Consider the following 18,269-nt stretch of genomic DNA (forward strand, 5'->3'; position numbering starts at 1 on the left):
CGCATTATTTAGCAAATTAGTAGTTTCTCGTGCATTGTGAGGAGGTCATGTTGAAAGTATAGCTCATTATTTTGCTGAAGTAGCAAATTGTCGATAAACGTAATTCCCTGCTCTTCTAGAATTTCTTGGTATCTTTCGGCATTTAAATTTCCATCAACAAAACTGAACCTTTCGTTGATTCGCTTGTTGCACCATAATATGGTGATTTTGTTGTTTCCAGCAATCGCAGTTATACCTGGTGAATATTGCATCACTAGAAATTGTTGCCTCATCCGTCCAAATAACTTTCCTGGCAAAATCGGGGTCTTCTTGGCATTCACTTAGGTGCCATCTGCAAAGTGCACGTCTTGGAGTGAAATCTCGCACGTCATTGCTGCGTGGAATTCTAGTATATTCTAGTATAGCCCTGGTGGAAGTATTCGGGTTAATTTTATTTCTCCCAGAACCGTTAGTTCTTCCAACTCTCTATCTTTGGCTAGGCTTCTATACGTCCTAGGCAGCGGTGTTGTAAAGGATCCGTATTTTTGTAGATGACTTCAAAAATATTTTTGAGCTAAGTTGCCTTCTTTCCGGATATCTCTGCAAATATAGATTTAACGCCGTCCGTCGATTCTCGTTACTTCCGATTTCAAAGGGCTTGTGTATCATGGCAATTGGTTTTATCTGATCATAGTAAAGGTCAGAGTTAAGCACAGCCTACTATTGTAATTATTAAAAATTGCAGATATCTTTTTAGCTGCTTAATAAAAATAGGTGTATGGCACATCGTTTGACAGGAAATTTTATTAGAAAACATTTTTTTTTTTAAATTGGGGTATTCAATTTAAAAAAAATTAACTTTGTGTTATATCTCGTGAACTAAAGGCTTCAAGACACACGCGAAATTACTCTAACCTTCGAAAATGGGGCGCCGCCCCAAACTTACCAAGGTCGAATCGAAAATGGCTTGCTTGCCGGGTTCCACGGTCCACAGACGGACGGTACCGTCGTAGCCGGCGGACGCCAGGGTGCCGTTGCTTTCGCACCACGCCAGCGTCGCCACGCGGTTGTCGTGCCCTTCGATCGAGAGTACCGTCTGCGTGGGCATCGTGCCCGACAAGTCCGCCAAGTTGGCGCGGTGCGGTTCGTCGGCGGCCATCATCTCAGCCCTGCTCGCTATGCACTTGAATAGACGCTGCGCGGCCCATTCCTTGCCCGTTTTCAGCACGACGCTCGATAGTACGTAGGCGGAGAGTGCGTCGGCGAGCGCGAGATCCCTCCCCTCGCCGGAGGTCTCCTCCTTGGGCGGGTCGGTTAGAGAACAGCCTCCGCGCGTCGACAGTATATTGACGAGGGCTTGCGTGACGGCGAAGCCCGATTTGGGCGCCGCCACGCCCAACGCTACGGCCTTCAGGTCCTTGGTGCAGATGTCGACTACGAGATTTGAGACGCGCGGGTCGCTCTGCGCGAGCGTCGCGATGCCGACGCTCAGGTACTTGAGACACGCGGCCGCCGGGCCAGAAAGCTGCGCGGACAGCTGCTCGCCGAAATCTTTAGGCAGACGACGTCGGACCGGGACGTCGCCCCTCAACTTGCCGACTTCGACGCGGCCGGTGGCCGTCAACGTCATTAGGCGGACAAGGATGCCGACATCGGAGAGGCCCATCAATTCGAGGTAGCCGATTAGGGAGGCGTGGTCCGACCCGGCGGAGAGGGAAGCGAGGACGTTGAGGACGATCTGGCGGGCGAGTAGGATCCTCATCGACGCGGTGAGATCGCGGAGAGCGAGCATCCGCGACGACGACGTCGTGAGCGAAAGGGCTTGGTTGCCCACACCGCCCCGGGAGCGGATTCGTTCGGCGCGCGTCGCTTCCCTTCTCACCTTCGGGACGGCGCCGGCGCCTAGAGGGTCCGCGCCGTGGAACGGGACCACCTGCGCGCCGGACTCTTTGTCGGACACACCTAGGAGCCTGGCGACGGCAAGGGCGCCGCACGGTTAGTCAATTATAAAATTTTCGAGAAGACGCGGAATATTGGCGCACATAAACTTTTATTCTTCACAATTTTCCGAAAACATACAAGGTGTACCGGTATTACCAAAAATCTGAAAATTGAATTACCTTTCAACTGTAAGTTAAACACTGTTACTCAGTCGGTGGTTTCTTCCACATGACAGTTTAGCCCATACAAAGAGCTAAAACTCTTGTATTTAAAGTGTTCACATATTTTACAGTGTGTTCGAGATATAACGTGTTGTGCTGAAAAATGCAGCAAGGGCCCGGAATTTGCAGCTATTGACTTCAAATTTGGCACTTTGATAGAAGTACACTCCCGCATGCAATTTGTAAAAACTAGGTGCAAATTTCGAAAAAAATTTCATCGGCAAAATTATTGAACCCAATTGCTTTAAACACTGTTACAGGGCACATCGCGAGCTACAATTTTTGTATTTACGGTTTTCGCCTATCACGTACGTCGTTCGAGATATTTGAAAAAATCCAAATGAAAATCACCATTTCTCGCCCTCAATCGAGATGTGATGAAGTCATTGATTATTACGGCGTACTGCATGGGGGAAACGTGGGAGATCTAAGGTTATATCTTTTACGTTGGGAATTTTTTGGATTATTTACAGGGTGAAAATTGCCGTTTTTGTGGCAAACTATAAAACGGAAACTGGCTCGCATTTTACTCTGTACCTACTTATATATTGTTTGAGGGGGGCGGAGCTAAATGAGGGGCATCGACACCGTCTCGGATGACTGATTCTCATATTGGTGACAGTTTGAGACCTGAGATTTCTAGAATCTCGGATTTTCCGTTGGTAGAATAAAATTTTAAAAAAAAATGCCCGGTTTCGTGTGGCTCTTTCGTGTTCCTTGAACCTAGTTGATATTTTTCGTCCGGTCCCTGCAATGTATTCTTTGCCGCATATGCATGGACTCCTGTCATCTCAAATAGAATTTTGTCTTTGACGAACCGAAGATGTTGAGAGATTTTTGGACATGTGGTAAATCTGATTTTGACGCTATTCTTCTTTAGAACTTTTGATATGTGTTCAGTGATGTTTTGAATGTAAGGAAGAACCACAGTGGCAAGTGTAGAATTACTTTCGACCTCATTGCTATTGGAAGGTTGTAGTGAAGTGTATTTTTTGTTGGAACGCATATCTTTTATGTGGAAATTATTAGAGGGAAGAGCAGATGTAAGGTATTTTAATTCTGTGTTCAGTGACTCGGGTTGAGATCTGAGCTCTGTAAACCGATTGTCGATAACCGATAATTTTTGGACCAGATGGTGATGTTACCATGCCTTAAGGTATCCATCTGTGTGCGTAAGTTTTTTGTAAACACAATGACCTAATGTAAGGTCTGATTTTCTATTGACAAGAATATCTAAGAATGGAAGACTATTATTAGTTTCCAAATGAACGGGTAAAACGTATGTTAGGGTGTTAGCGTTCCCATAATTTTGGTTTTAGATGAAAGGTGTAGAGAGTTTTCTTTTCAAAGGCTTCGATAAATATATTGGCGATGACTGTTGATAGTGCAGAACCCTTAGCTGTTCCCGACGTTTGTTCCAAAAATTTGACCGAGAAAAATATGTTCCAGACAAGCATCTTTTCAAGTAAGGTGGACTTTAATATATCTGAAATGATGTTAAGAGTTTCAGGAATAGGAACTTGGGTAAAGAGGGATTCTACGTCGAAACTAATTAGAATATCTTGTGTATTTAATGTAATGGCTTTTAATTGTTTAATAAAATGAAAGGAATTAAGAACGAAACTGTCAGTATTGGCTGTAAGGGGTTTTAATAAGAAAGCTAGATATTTTGCTAGAGAATACGTTGGAGAACCAATGGTGCTGACAATGGGTCAAAGGGGTAATCCTGGTTTGTGGATCTTTGGAAATCCGTATAGACGAGGAATTTTAGAGCCATGGGGGGTAACAAATTTTTTCACGGAGTTTGATAGCATTTAATAACAGATGACGTAGGGTTTTTGAGAATTGTTTGTAAGAATATTTTCTTTTCCTGATCTGATATTCATTTGTGACCATGACCACAATAGTATCTCCTTTATCTGCTTTTAGGATTGCGGTGTCTGGATTAGATTTTAGAGATTTTGGGGCAATGCATTTACGCTTTGCAATATTGGATTTAGGAGGTTTTGATTTTTTAAGTATTTTTGCTGTTTCAAATCGAATTTCATTAGCTGTTTGAGGTGATAGTTTGTTTTACTACAGACTCGACATTTGAAATGATTTCCTCCTTTGGGATAATACGTCGAACGAAGTTGGAACCTTTAGAAAGAACTAATTTTTCCAATTCCGAAAGTTGGTGTGATGATATATTTATTACAGTGTTTGGTAGTTGAGAAGAATTTGATGGTTTTCCTAGTGTTGAGATTAGTTTTTCAAATTTCTGAATGTGATTTTGGGTAGTAGATAAATGAAGAATGAATGGATATCGAACTCGGATGGCGACAAAATGGAAGAAATTTCAAGGTGTAGAGACAGAAGAGCATTATTGATTTGGTCTATTTCCTTACGGGTACGATGAATTCTTTTTCCAAGTAAAGCGAAACTAGATTTTCAAAGAATTTTGTAAGCGGATGAGGTTTTGACGTGATGGGATATTTTAAGAAAATTGGGGATAATGTTATGGTCTCTACAAGATGAACCCAACAGGATAATTGGCGAAACGTCCGTAAGTTCGACTCAGCAAAAATCGAAGCAGGACGAATCCAAAAGTTTTGTTAAAAATACTTCAGTAGCCTGTGGAAGTTTCTTTTAAAAATTAACTTCCATTATTGGGCGCCTAACAAAATCCTAACAAAAACCCATTAAACTCAGCAGCCCAAAGGCACAGTAAAGGTTAAAATTCTTCATCCGCAACGCGGGCAAGAATTTTATCCTTCGCGAAAAAAAAATAGCTCCGCCCACTCACGCCTTGATTTCTTCGAGTTCCTCGCACTCCGGCAATGGGCACTTCAAGGTCTGCGCGTCCGTCTCTGTCGCGTCGTCGTCGTCGAGCACGAGATCGGGCGCGAGAGTGCGCAGCATCGCCGCGCCACGGTTCGAATATTTGATGTGGCACTGACGACACGTGACGTAGAACCAGTCGGTGACGGTGCCGCAGGTGCCGGTGCCCCACGTGACGCCGCATCCAGGATGCGCCGACCGTAGGTGACTTTCCAAATGAGACGAGAATTGCTCGCAATAGGGACACGTGCCGCAACCAGTGGACACGTCCGCGTAGCTCCACGGGTTGGGGAAATATCGTTGCGTGGGAGCGTCGTCCGCTGCGGTGCCGTGTAGGAGGGGATGAGCCTCCCCTCGAACGTGTTGGCGCTCCCGTAACCGATCGCGGACCCGGTCTTGCAGCGCCGCCCCCGCCCTCTCCACCAGGATTCTCAGCTCGGGGCAGGCGCGTCTACGCGGTCCCATGCCGCGTCGGTGGACGCAGTCCGCGTTCGGGTTTCTTATCGAATCCTGAGGCGCCCTGGACCACGCGCACGCTTGAGAAAAACCGTACCAATATCTCGTTCAAATATGTACCTTTCCATGATAAAGTTTCGGCGTACCAGGTCGTTAAACCTGACGGGGGAGCCGCTCGAGTGTGCCCCGTCCGACGCCGATTCGGGGTACGGGTGCTCGCACATCCACGTCGCAAGCATATTGACGTTGCGCGCGTTTACATCTGAAATTTATTTATTTATTTATTTATCAAGGGGCCAATTCACATGAGATTCACATAAACAAAATAGTAAAAAAACATAATAAAATAAAACAAAATGAAATAGATAGGTCCATTATGACATAGACCTGCATTGAAAACTTATACAGGAATCAAAACGCTAAAGTCAAAATTGGTAACGAACGGAAGCAAAACCAATCCGCAGAGGGATCAGGCAAGGATGTGTTCTTTCACGGCTTCTCTTTAATTTGTATTCTGAAAGCATCTTTCAGGAAGCCCTAGAAGAACGTTAAGATGAATGGCGTGTGGGTCAACAATATACGTCTGTCCTGTATTACTGTATGGTATGGAGGGATGGACACCAAAGGTGAGCCATATAAACAAGATTGAAGCATTCGAGATGTGGATCTACAGACGTATACATGGACAGCAAGAAAAACAAACGATGGGATCTTGAGAATGATCAATACAGACCGCGAATTGCTAAACACAATGAAACGCCGAAAAACAGCATATTTAGGTCACGTGATACGTAATAATTGAAGGAAAGAGAGGAATCGGCAGGAAGAGGACGCGGCTGAGGACAATTTAAGAACTAATACATGCAACAAGGAATTAATGGATATGCTGCAGAAGAAGGAGATTATGACAAACATTGGTTTTCCAAAATATTAATATTAATATAGTTAGTCGACAGAAGATTAAGAACACGTATAACAGAAACGTAAATCAGAATTTGAGTGCAGCAGGTTATAAAAAATCGTGAAATGCATGCGACGAATCTAGAGAGAGATTTCCAATTGCGACTAATCGGCGTTCTCAAATCCTTGGTGCTCCTTCAATGCTCTTACCACGGGAACCTATGCTGCATTCTTTCTATGGCCTATATGTGGATGTTAGACGAAGGTGACCACACACAGGAACAATAATCCAGGTGTGGACGCACGAGGGAGCAGAATAGTAAGAGACGGAACACTCTGGAAGTCCACTTTATGGCGCTTAGTAAAGCTCAAAATATGAAGTGATTGAAACATGGTGTGTGTAAGTCAATTTAATATCGAGTAACACTCCACACTTACGGAGGTCTGCAATAACGGTGACCCTTTTATGTTAGAGATTTTTGCTCCAGTTGAAGTTCAAATCGCACCATAGCGACAGGTGATCTAAATCGGTTTGGAGTTTTATACAGTCATCAGAATTTTGGACTCTCATATAGAATTTTAGGTCGTCAGCAAATAATAGGAAATATCATTGGTGCGAGGTGTGATCCTTGCAGAACACCAAAAGGCACTTTAATTTCGGTGGATTGGAATTCAGTAGGGTACGATATTAACCGTTCCAAAAGTTTCCCCCAGATTCCAATATTTCGCAATTTTCTTATTAAGATTTGACGATTGACTCGATCAAATGCCTTTGGAAAGTCTGTGTAAATGGCATAAACCTGAGACCCCTCCTCCAATGATTCTAGCAGAAAATCTGTAAATGTTAGCAAGTTTAGCTCAGAGGAGCGATGGGGGAGAAATATAAATTGTTGGTTGATGAAGCAACTTTTCCGGCCACCAGATAAATAGTCGCAGGTTCATCTTTCGAACACTTTAGGAATACAGCTCAGGATACTGGTGGGCCTATAATTGTCGACTTGCAAGTTATCGCCGGATTTTAGGATACGGGTGATGAGGCTTGATTTCCAGTAAGTTGAAAAAGTTCCCGTTTTTAAAGATTCGTTAAAGATAATATAAAGTGGTCTAGAAAGTATGAAACTGCAATGCTTAATAAGATATGGTGGGAGGCAGTCGGGACCGGTTCTTTTATTTTTATCTAGATTCGACAGTTTCTTGTAAATAAATGAAATCGAAATGTTCAAGCGTGAGAGGTTGACATCTCCATTTATTTATTTAGATGCACTGCTCAACAGGATAAACCCAACTGAGGGACAGGGACATAAGTGACAAATTAAAAAAAAAGCAAAGGAACTTAAAAAATCATGTTTTAACGTCACGTATAGAAGAAGAAAATATATCAAGCTGGAAACTTGCTGAGTTCCACGGATCGCACATTCTGTGGCAAGGAGAAAATTTTAAAATTACGAATATTTTAAAATTTTCTCCTTGTATGTAAAATATCAAAATTGTCGTCAAAAATGTGTTTTTCTGTGTTTAAGTGTGCAGCATAATTAGAATCTAGACTATAGTTTTTAAACGCTCTGTTCGTTAATGCGTTTCTTGAACGATCCACCTGTACGCACCTGATTTTTGAGATTTTGGACATTTCGTTTTATTGTTTTTTAAATTTTTTCCTATTGTGTTGTTAGTTCTGAAAGCTATTTTTAAACCACATGTTTAAAAATGTTTTGAAACTTTTTCACTAGGTTCTCCTATGTATGTAATTGTTTTAAATTGTTCGTATTAGGTTTCGGATAAATAGAGTTTACTGTTGTCTGGATTTGTTTTTTATTTATAATTTTATCTATAATGATATAATTTTATCTATAATTGTAGCCGTTATTCAGTGCAATTTGTTTAATGATATTAAGTTCTTTGTTGTAATTTTCTGTTGGGAGTGGCGTATTAAGAAGTCTGTTTATAAAGAGTTAGATACAGCCACAAAAAGTAGAAAATTGTATTTATAGGAAGACGTGGAGATTAAAAAAATGAGACATTCAAATGTATTGCTTAACGGTCAATTAGATTTAAATACCTCTCCTTTATTGAACTTAAATTCTCACAACAACATTAATTATGGTTTTATGGTCAAAGACACGGCGTTGTGAAAATCTGAACTTTTAGTTATTATTTATTTGGATAAATGGATTTTCATCAAGTAAAAGCCACCTCAGTTCACCTTATTACCATGCCTGAAAGACAAGAGTTTCAAGAACTTTCGTTGTACAGATTCCAGCTTCCTTGTATGGACTTGGTAAAACGGACTGAATGCAATATCGCCGCATTCTAATTTAGATCTAACAAATGCGTAATACAGAGAGAATTCGGTGCTATAAACCCGTACATTTTATTCGCGGCAGACACAGCGGAGTCAATATGTGGAATGAAAGAAAGTTTAGGGTCAAAAGTAACACCTAGATCAACAAAAGTAGCTGGACGCTGAAGTACGATGTCATTGACTTGGTAATCATATCTGATAATACTACTATTAAATGAATACGTCATGACATTACATTTGATGGAATTTAACGACAAGTTATTATGGACACACCAGTTTTCAATACCCTTTATATTCAATGACAGGTTTTGGCAGTCCTAAATACTATCAATTTTGCACAACAACTTTAGATCGTCAGGGTATAACGAGCAATTAACATCAACACTTTCGACAATGTCATTAATAAAAATATTAAAGAAGGGGACCTAAATTGCTGCCTTGAGGAACACCGGATGTTGCGACATATTCTACAGAGCTGAGTCCACCAAATTTAACAAACTGGAGCCGATATTTTAGATAAGATAAAAACAAATTAATTAGACAATAATAATAACAACTAATGATAATCCGTAATCATTTAACTTAGAAATAAGTATCCCATGGTCAAGTCTGTCGTGTGCCTTCGAAAAGGAGTGTTTCAAAAACCTTAGAAAAATTGCAAAGTAATGAAATGAGACGAAAATTACTGATATCTAAATTATCACCTTTTTCGTAAATTGGTCTAGCTCTGCTAACTATCTAATAATTTATCATTGTAGAACATCCTATCTAAAATGTTAGTTGAACCCCTCACACTCAGCAGACAGTGCATACAGTTTATAAGAATTATTTAGATCTGATTTAATTTTGGCCCTTAATAACTTAAATTGATTGATGGCATCAAGATCGTTCCTAATCTTAAACAATTTTAAATATTTTGATTTTAAACGGATTTGCTTGATTATATCCTGCGTGAACCACGGGTGATACTTTCGCTTACGGGGCGTATAAGCTTACCGTAAAAGTACGTGCAGGCGTCATTGGCTTTATCAAAAGATACAAGGAATAAATTGGTTAAGACTTTCGCGCCCCGTTGATAAGCTATTATCTTGATTCGGGTTTAAAGGCCGTTAACGTTTCGCTAGCACGAGTGGCGAGCTTCTTCAGAAGTCCTTAAACCTCCGATGTTGGACGTAGACTGACGATTTCTCCTGCACAGGTTGTATTTATGCCGATTGGTGGTGGGCGGGGCTTGTTCCGCTTCGGTTGGTCTCGGGATATCGATCGGTATCAGGTCAGCGAAGGACAAGAGGGACTCACTTTCAGCTGCAGGAGTCTACCGCATTCCGTGTTCATGCGGAAAGGTCTACATCGGAACTACCAAGAGATCAATGGGAACGAGACTTAAGGAGCATAAAGCAAGCTTCAGGCTAGGACAGACAGAGAAGTCTGCAGTAGCTGAACACGCACTGGGCACACTTGAGAGCTGTAAGTTACTAGCATCGGTCAACGGCTATCACAACAGACTACTCAGGGAAGCCATTGAGATACAAAAACACCCACACAATTTCAACAGAAAGGAGGAGACCCTTAGACTCAACCAAATCTGGAACCCGATCCTTAGGAACTCCCGAGCAGTACCGATCGATATCCCGAGACCAACCGAAGCGGAACAAGCCCCGCCCACCACCAATCGGCATAAAGACAACCTGCGCAGGAGAAATCGTCAGTCTACGTCCAACATCGGAGATGGAAGGACCTCTGAAGAAGCTCGCCACTCGTGCTAGCGAAACGTTAGTAAGTAATTTCAACCGACGATGGCCTTTAAACCCGAATCAAGACAATAACTTATACAAGGAATACATTACATTAGATGGAAATTGGCTTTCCGCACATTATATTCATTACAAAGCAATGTCGGAAAATTACGCTTTAAACTGTGACTGAAGTTCAGCTAAACAATCAGTAGATCTCTCAACCATACAGATATTATTGTAAAAAATAAGATCAAGCATAATCAATAAAAATGGAATTGGAAATGAGCAGAAAGTCATTCAATGTTGAAATATTTGCATTTCTCAGGTTATTCTCAAGCGATACAGCAATATGAGGCCATGTTAAAATCACCTATCAAGAGTGTGTTATTATTATTCATTAGTTGTTGAGGGTGGGACGTAGACACTAAGGACATACAAATCACCTAGATCCGTGACAATTTTAACCACTATAATATTGACAGAGATGAGGGAGGATGGAAAATAATCGTCAATGTTGACACATGTCGATAAAAACTTGTCATCCTCTGCAACAAGAACTCCCCCTCCCTGCGATAAATTAAGTAGTGACTAGGAAATAATTCGTTACTGTAAACTGAGTCTTTAGGCCACATGTCCGTTAAAGCTACAATCTGACCATCATTCGACGAAACGGCATTAAAAAATTCGACAGTTTTAGACCGCAAACCTCTAGTATTCCGATGATAAATGGTTGTACTTTTGTCAGTACGTTTATCAGAATTTTCATGAACTTTAGTGCTCATACCAAGGGAAGACCGAGATGAGGCCGATGATTGCCATAATTTTCCATGTTTTAAATTTAATACGGCAGCCTTATATGCGGAACGTTTATCTTTTTCCCATACAACACAATATATCAGAATTACGACTACCATGTAGTTTCAAACAATTAGAATATTTCCTGATTTGAGATATGCAAGATTTAATATTATGCTCACCTCCGCACAAGGGACAGCTAAGTGGCTTCTTACCGCACTGTCGTAATGGTAGCCTTTAGCGTGTATTTGAAGTTCATTTATGGGTATATAAACGTAAAAATACCTTACAAAAAAACGGAGATTTCCACGACTATAATACACGTAACAAAGACTGTTTCTCCATTAAAAAAAATGGACTAGAATTTTCAAAAAAATATTTTACGAACACCTGCTGTTTGTCATCACTGTATTGTTGTGCTCTGTCATATATATGTTTATTATATAAATAATTGTCTGCCTCATTGACGAACTTGACGAAATCCATAATACACTGATTGTATTCTAAATATGTGGGATAATAAAGATATTATTATTATTATCATTATTAATTATTATTATTATAACCTGAGGTCTTGGTTTCCTGCAGCGCTTTTAAAATGTGCTCGAGACGGAAACCCATGTCGAGCAGAGGCAGGGCGATCGGAGGCGGCGGTTGCGCGGACGCTCTGCGCCACGCGTTCTCGTTAGGGGCGGAGCCGGTCGGGCTCGAACCCAACGATATCGTTCTCGGGAACGACGGTACCGCCCTCTGCGCGTTTGGCGACGAGCCACGGTGCGTGCAGCTGCAACCGGGATCGATCGACGACGACGACGAAGATTCCCGAGCTATATCTTTCGGACCGGTGTCCTCGTCGTTCCTGCTCTTCGTGTAGTTCATATGGAGCACGGTTTCCGCGCGTTCCATGTCCGCGACGCTCACTATATTCTTCAGCTTGCACTGTTCCACGCTTTTGGCGACGACGGCCCGCATCACTTCGCCGAAGCGATCGGAACTTTCGCGACGCCCCTTGTCGAACATGTCGGCGACCGAAGCGGAAGCGAGAAACGTTCCTAGAGTTTTCATCGCGGCAAACTGTAGGAAGCCGAGCTTGAGAAATTCTTCTTCGGCGTCGAGGAGCTTTCTGCGCAGCAGCCGCTCCTCCGGGTTCGATCTGGGCGGGGCGTCGTCGCGCACCGCGGCCCCACCGGTTATAGTCTCCGTCCCGATCCTCTTCACCTCGCCTATTATGCTCGACACCATCTCGTCGGTGAGACTCTCCACGGTGCGCGGAGCCGCGGGTCTTTCCGGCTCTGGGGGCGGATCGAGCAGTATTTCATCGTCCTCGCTCAGTTCGCACACGGGAAAGCATATTTCGCCGGTGACACCGGCCAGACGCGCCACCTGGAGCAGTACGTCGGAAGTGAGACCCGCGAACTTGCCGGTATCGAACGGCTCCGCCTCGATGAACTCTAGATTGCCGATCGCGACGTCGGACACGCCCCCGTCGTGCTCCCACTGCACGTTGACCGTCGCTATGCCCTTCTTTAGCACGCCCAACACTACGGCCGTTTTTTCCGTGGTTTTGTGACGACACCGGCCGCCCATCCTCAGGCCTCGATCGAACCCGCCCAAAACCGCGAGGGCGGGCCACACGCGCGCGCATAACTCGTCCACGTTCATCTCGACGTCAGTTTTCAGCTCGTCCAAGTTGATGTCGGAATGATCGAGATTGTGCGTCTCGGCGCTAGGGAATAGGCCCGCAATTCTCTCGAGGCGATGGCCGATAGCGCAGTTTACGTCGGCTGTCCACGTATCGGAACGGTGCAGTCTGCGCAATACGCCCACGTAGGCCTCGCCTAGGACCGCGTGCAGGGGGGCGAGGTCGGGCTCGCCGGGGAGGACATCGCGCTGCGTGCCGTGCACCTTCATGTCGGTCACCTTGACCTTCTCGCCGGGATTCGTACTATAGAACATCACGCACGGGTAGAGTTCGGCGGCGTCGACGTTATCGAACGCCACCCTCGGCTCGTCGCCGTTCTTGCCGAAACTCAACGTCTTCGCGTCCATGTCCAATACCACCGTGATGAAATCGCCTTGGGTGTAGCTGGCGAAGCAAGTGTCCCTTTCGCCGTTGTGGTAGAGGGTGCCGCTGTACGCGCGATACAGCCACATGTCGCCGGTGGTACGGTGACTGAAATCCTTCACCGGATACTTGGACACGCCGATGCAGGTACCCTCGTTGCCGCGGTTTTCCTTCACGATCAGGATTTTCCATTGGTAGCAGCCGGATTTAATAGCCTGTAATCCTAGGCCGTAGCCCCGCCCGCCGGTGCCGTGGACGAGCGTCAGGCCGCCCTCTATCGAACAGTTGCTGCACTTGTCCGGGTCGAAGCCCATATCGTGGACGGGCACGTTTCCCTCGCCGTCCTTGAAATCCTTCGCGGCAAGCGGCACGACGAGGTCCTCGGTTGAGGGTTCCGGAGACGCGGGGCGATTCCCGACGTCGCTGCCCCACACGTCTTTACCCAGAAGCTCGAGTAGGCCGTCGACGACGTTGCGACGCAGGTCGTCGTCGATGTGGACCGCTTTAAGGTCGGGCAGGACCGCGGTCAGGATCTGGAGGACGAGCAGCTTCGGTCGGAGCGCTTTGGTTTGACAACCGTACGAGAGGGCGTGGCCGGACGTGTCGAGGACGGCGAGCAGGCCGTAGATCCAGCGCTTGGTGGCCAGCAGGCGTTGGATGCTGCGGCTCGACGCTACCACGCGCAGAAACAGCAGAAAATCGCCGAGCTGCTTGTCGCCGGCGTCCGCGTCGTAACCGCGACACCACTCGGCAAACGTCTCCGTCGCCTTGACGAAACGCTCGTGCAGCACGTGGACGACGACCTCGAGCGCGCCTACGTCCAAGCCGGCGGAGTTGATGCAGCAAGACACCGCCAGAATGTGGATCAAACGGAGCGCGGCGACGCTAAGAACCTCCGACTTGGTGTAGGGGGGATAGTACGGCGACGGGGCGGCGCTAGCCAGCTGCGCGAGGTTCTGCACGAGCTCGTTGTTGATCACCAGACCGAGGTCGCTCGAACGGTATCTGGTACTAAGCGAGAACGCCGTCACCAAGAGCAGGTGCCTGTTATCTGAACCGGTGGCGACTTGTTTTTTCAGCGACGAGGTCAGGAACTCGTAGACGCCCTGCACGACGGTCCGGATCTTTTCCTGCGTGTCCCTCGGGGAGCTCTCTATACCCTCCATATAGTGGTGGAAGGGGGTGCAGGTGTCGGCGCACGACACGTTGCAGAAGCCGAAACAGCCCTCGAGAAGCTGCTGCTGAACGCAGTTCAACGTCTGGGGAAGAAAAGAGGATAATTATATGGATCCGACTAGTTCTTCCTCGTCGTACAGTGGCGGTGGGCGGTCTGGCGACCAAGTGAAAGAGCAGACGGTCGAGCCCTTCGAGACGGCTACGCGCTCGTCTCTTTTGGCTCGCGAGCGCCTCGAGCAGGACCGCGGGATCATCTGAGGGAGCGTTCCGGCACGCATCGCCTAGTACGTAGTCGAGACAGTGTGACGCGATGCGGCGCAGCTCACCGTACGCCGGGTCGTCCTTCTCCTTGTAGAATTCCACATACGCTTTTTCCGCCGCTTCCTCGTCGGCCGGGTCGGTTCCCGCGACGACTATTTCGATTTTGCTACCTCTGACGTAAATCAAAAGAAACAGACAACGCTGCATGACGCCGCGGCAGTCGACCTCAAAATCCACCTTGCCGTCGATCGAGTGACCTTTCTCGTTGACGATGAGACCAGATCGGTTCGCCTCCTTTTCCTCTTCCGCGATCGCGTCTTCCTCTTTGAACTTGGAGTCGCATAGCATGCCGATGAGGCGTTGGCGCAGCGCGACGGCGAACTAGGAATCGGGGATCGGTTAGCGTCGTGGGAGGCGTCGTCATCGGGCTCACCTTGAAGACTTCCGCGGACGCGTCCGGGTGAGGTTTGGAGTCGAGCAAACCCGTCACCTTCGAGACGGCGTAGAAAAAGCACCTGGTGATGCGGTCGAAGAGCGTCGCCTCGCGCCGGTCCAACTCCCACTGTTCCAGTTCGGCGTTTCGTGTCAGTTTCTCAAAGACGTCCTCGTCGAGGGAAGCGTCCGGGTCCTTGAAACCGTACGCGAGCTCCACGGTGGGCCTCAACGAAGACGGCAAACGCTCGATGATGGTATCCGCGCCGTCGGGCATGTAGGACAGCTCCGTTAACGCGTGCGGATTCACGTCTTCGTTTTCCAAGCCGGAGGATAACATGCGGTCCGTTAGCCAGCGACGACACTGCCGTTCCTCTTTGGTGGGCGGCGGACCTATTAGCATGCCGCCAAGGCAATGGCCTATGAGCAGCGAGCACGTCTTCTGCAGGTCGACGATCCAGATCCACGACTGTTCCGCGAGCTGCGCGAGGGTGGGCGTTTCCGACCCTGAAAGGACGCGCGGCGAGAGTGTACGACACTTAAATCAACTATTTGCTGATGATACCTTGCTGTAGATGATATTAACGAGGTGATACAAATCCTGAATGAAGAAATGGAAGTTTTGTATAAGTGACTGATAGAAAATGGATGATTATTAAAGGTAAATTTAATGCTATACCAACTAAGAGTCACCCTGGAATATTTATAAATAACAAAAGAATAGAACAGACAGAGAAGTGCAAATACTTAGGTGTTATAATTGATAACACATGACATTTTCTAAGCATGCAGAATACATAACAAGTAAAATTGCAAAGAAAATCAATCTTTTGAAAAGAATGAGCACATATCTTAATGACTGGTCTAAACTGACAATATAAAAGTCAATACTCTTCTTGCTCAATATGGCAGAGAAAAGCGTATTTCAGAAAAAACAAAACCAAGCCATGCGTTTATCGTTACACACATACAAAGACTATGTTGGTAGTAACAGGATTATTAAGTGTAAACCAACTTAATTGTCTTAACACAATTACTTTTATATATAAAATGAACCACAATTTGCTTCTCGAATATTTATCAACACTCTAACAGACATACATAATTATCAATCCTAAGCCAAAGAAGACTTCTATGTTCCTAGAGTTACCACTAGCTATGGCCAGAATGATGATTTTCACAATGGACTTATTCAACACAACCTTATACAGTGAAGAATTCGAACTCAGTCAAGTTTAAGAAAAAATGTGCTTTATACTGTAAAGAAAATGTTAATTTATAGCCACATTTGTATTGTATTGTTAGATTAAATTATTATTATTTGTTGAATAATAGTAACATACTTGTATCTTGTTAGCAGTATCTAATCATTAATAAATAAAATAAAACAAAGACATCATACTCACTCGAAGAATCACGATCCGTTTCCGGGAGCAATTCCGGCGGCAGCAACTGGTTGAAAGCGTCCATCGCGTCCAGAACTTCGAGCAGAGGCGGGTAGAGAATTTTCACGCGGCCGACGGGCATCAGCAGCAGCGAGTTGAGGATTTTGAACAGCATGCCGCCCGTTACCGAATCGAGCAACACATTGTATAGCAGCTCCAGGCAGCTAGGGTAGATTACCTGTAATTTGGTCACGTAAATATACACGATTGCTTTCGAAAAATCGTGGCTGGGCGGGCAAGTTCGTAGCGCGTAGCGCTAAGCAGCTTTGTATTTCAAAAAGAAGTCGCTTCGCGGTTTCTTGTCCTAGAGGGAGATATTTTTCTCCTACGGACCACTATCGAACTTTCGCAAAATCGATGTCAATTTATTGTGCATGCACCCTGTATAAAGGAAGTTTAACGTATCACCAAACTTCAAAGTCACAGCAAACTTTGATAAAAGTAATAATTTGCACAAATAATAGCGATTTAAAATGGTATTATTTCAAATATCTCGCATACCCTGTATGATAGACGAAACCTGAAATCCTCTCTAGACATAATTTTCGATATTGGTTAAAGCAGAGAACTAACCAAATAATTTACCCACAAAAATTTTCGGGATCTTTTTATTTATTTTTTTTAACCATAATCCAAAAAATGCCCAAAGTAAAAGTTATAGCCCTGGATCTCCCATGTTCCCCGGTATATGAATTTTTTCAATGGGAGAAATAGTTTTCGAGAAAATACTTGTTTTCTGAAACCATGCAATACACTGTAATAGTAAATCGTCGTGTCTAGATTCACGGCGAGATATTGCGAATTTAATAGCAAAAACGACAATTTTCAGTCTTTTAAATTTTTGTCCATAATAGAAAAACTGTGTATAGAATCGAAAAGAGGCATGAAATGCATGAAATAAATATTATACATAGCACTAGATCTTCCGCGTCTGTTGGTTAGAGAATTGTGCCGATCGGGGTGACAGTTTTGGAGAAAATGATTTTTTCCTGGAAACCAATATAACCCAAAAAAAATTTTCTAAAATTTTTAAAAAATACTTCGCCATACTTGATGGTGCCCATGTAAAAAAAAAACTGACAACTGAATCACAGCCTTCTTGAATTATCTTTTAAAAGGGGAACCCAATTTTCAATTTTTTGTAAATTACTGACGCACCCTGTATATTTTAAAAAAATCATCAAGAATAATATATATATATATATATATATATATATATATATATATATATATATATATATATATATATATATATATATATATATATATATATATATATATATATATATATTCTCACGTATTGATTCACGGATGGAAAAATGTGATGACACTATATTCCGGGATATCATCCGTTCGCTCGTTGAACTCCGACTGGAATCCTGCATCCGACTGGAATCCTGCAAATCTTGCATCCGACTGGAATCCTGCAGACGTTTCGCCAAAATCTCACTTGGCATCTTCAATGCTCGCGCTCCGAAAACGAAGTGTTCGAAGTGTTTTCGGAGCGCGAGCATTGAAGATGCCAAGTGAGATTTTGGCGAAACGTCTGCAGGATTCCAGTCGGATGCAAGATTTGCAGGATTCCAGTCGGATGCAGGATTCCAGTCGGAGTTCAACGAGCGAACGGATGATATCCCGGAATATAGTGTCATCATATATATATATATATATATATATATATATATATATATATATATATATATATATATATATATATATATATATATATATATATATATATAT

The 18,269-nt window shown here is 44.2% G+C and overlaps 1 protein-coding gene across 1 annotated transcript in view; it reads right to left on the reverse strand.

Moving 5' to 3' along the window:
* The window catches only part of LOC132702525 (probable E3 ubiquitin-protein ligase HERC1), a 45,338-nt gene that overhangs the window by 20,441 nt on the left and 6,628 nt on the right, over positions 1-18,269 (reverse strand). The window contains exons 10-16 of the mRNA XM_060671204.1: positions 16,488-16,704; positions 15,083-15,588; positions 14,527-15,030; positions 11,714-14,471; positions 5,538-5,679; positions 4,927-5,481; positions 926-1,949 (exon numbers count right to left, since the gene is read on the reverse strand). Coding sequence (XP_060527187.1) covers positions 926-1,949; positions 4,927-5,481; positions 5,538-5,679; positions 11,714-14,471; positions 14,527-15,030; positions 15,083-15,588; positions 16,488-16,704 — 5,706 coding nt within the window. The remainder of the gene's footprint in view (positions 1-925; positions 1,950-4,926; positions 5,482-5,537; positions 5,680-11,713; positions 14,472-14,526; positions 15,031-15,082; positions 15,589-16,487; positions 16,705-18,269) is intronic.

This window comes from Cylas formicarius, unplaced genomic scaffold (genome assembly GCF_029955315.1).
Source record: "Cylas formicarius isolate icCylForm1 unplaced genomic scaffold, icCylForm1.1 PGA_scaffold_5__7_contigs__length_24384050, whole genome shotgun sequence".
In the NCBI taxonomy this organism is placed as follows: Eukaryota; Metazoa; Arthropoda; class Insecta; order Coleoptera; family Brentidae; genus Cylas; species Cylas formicarius.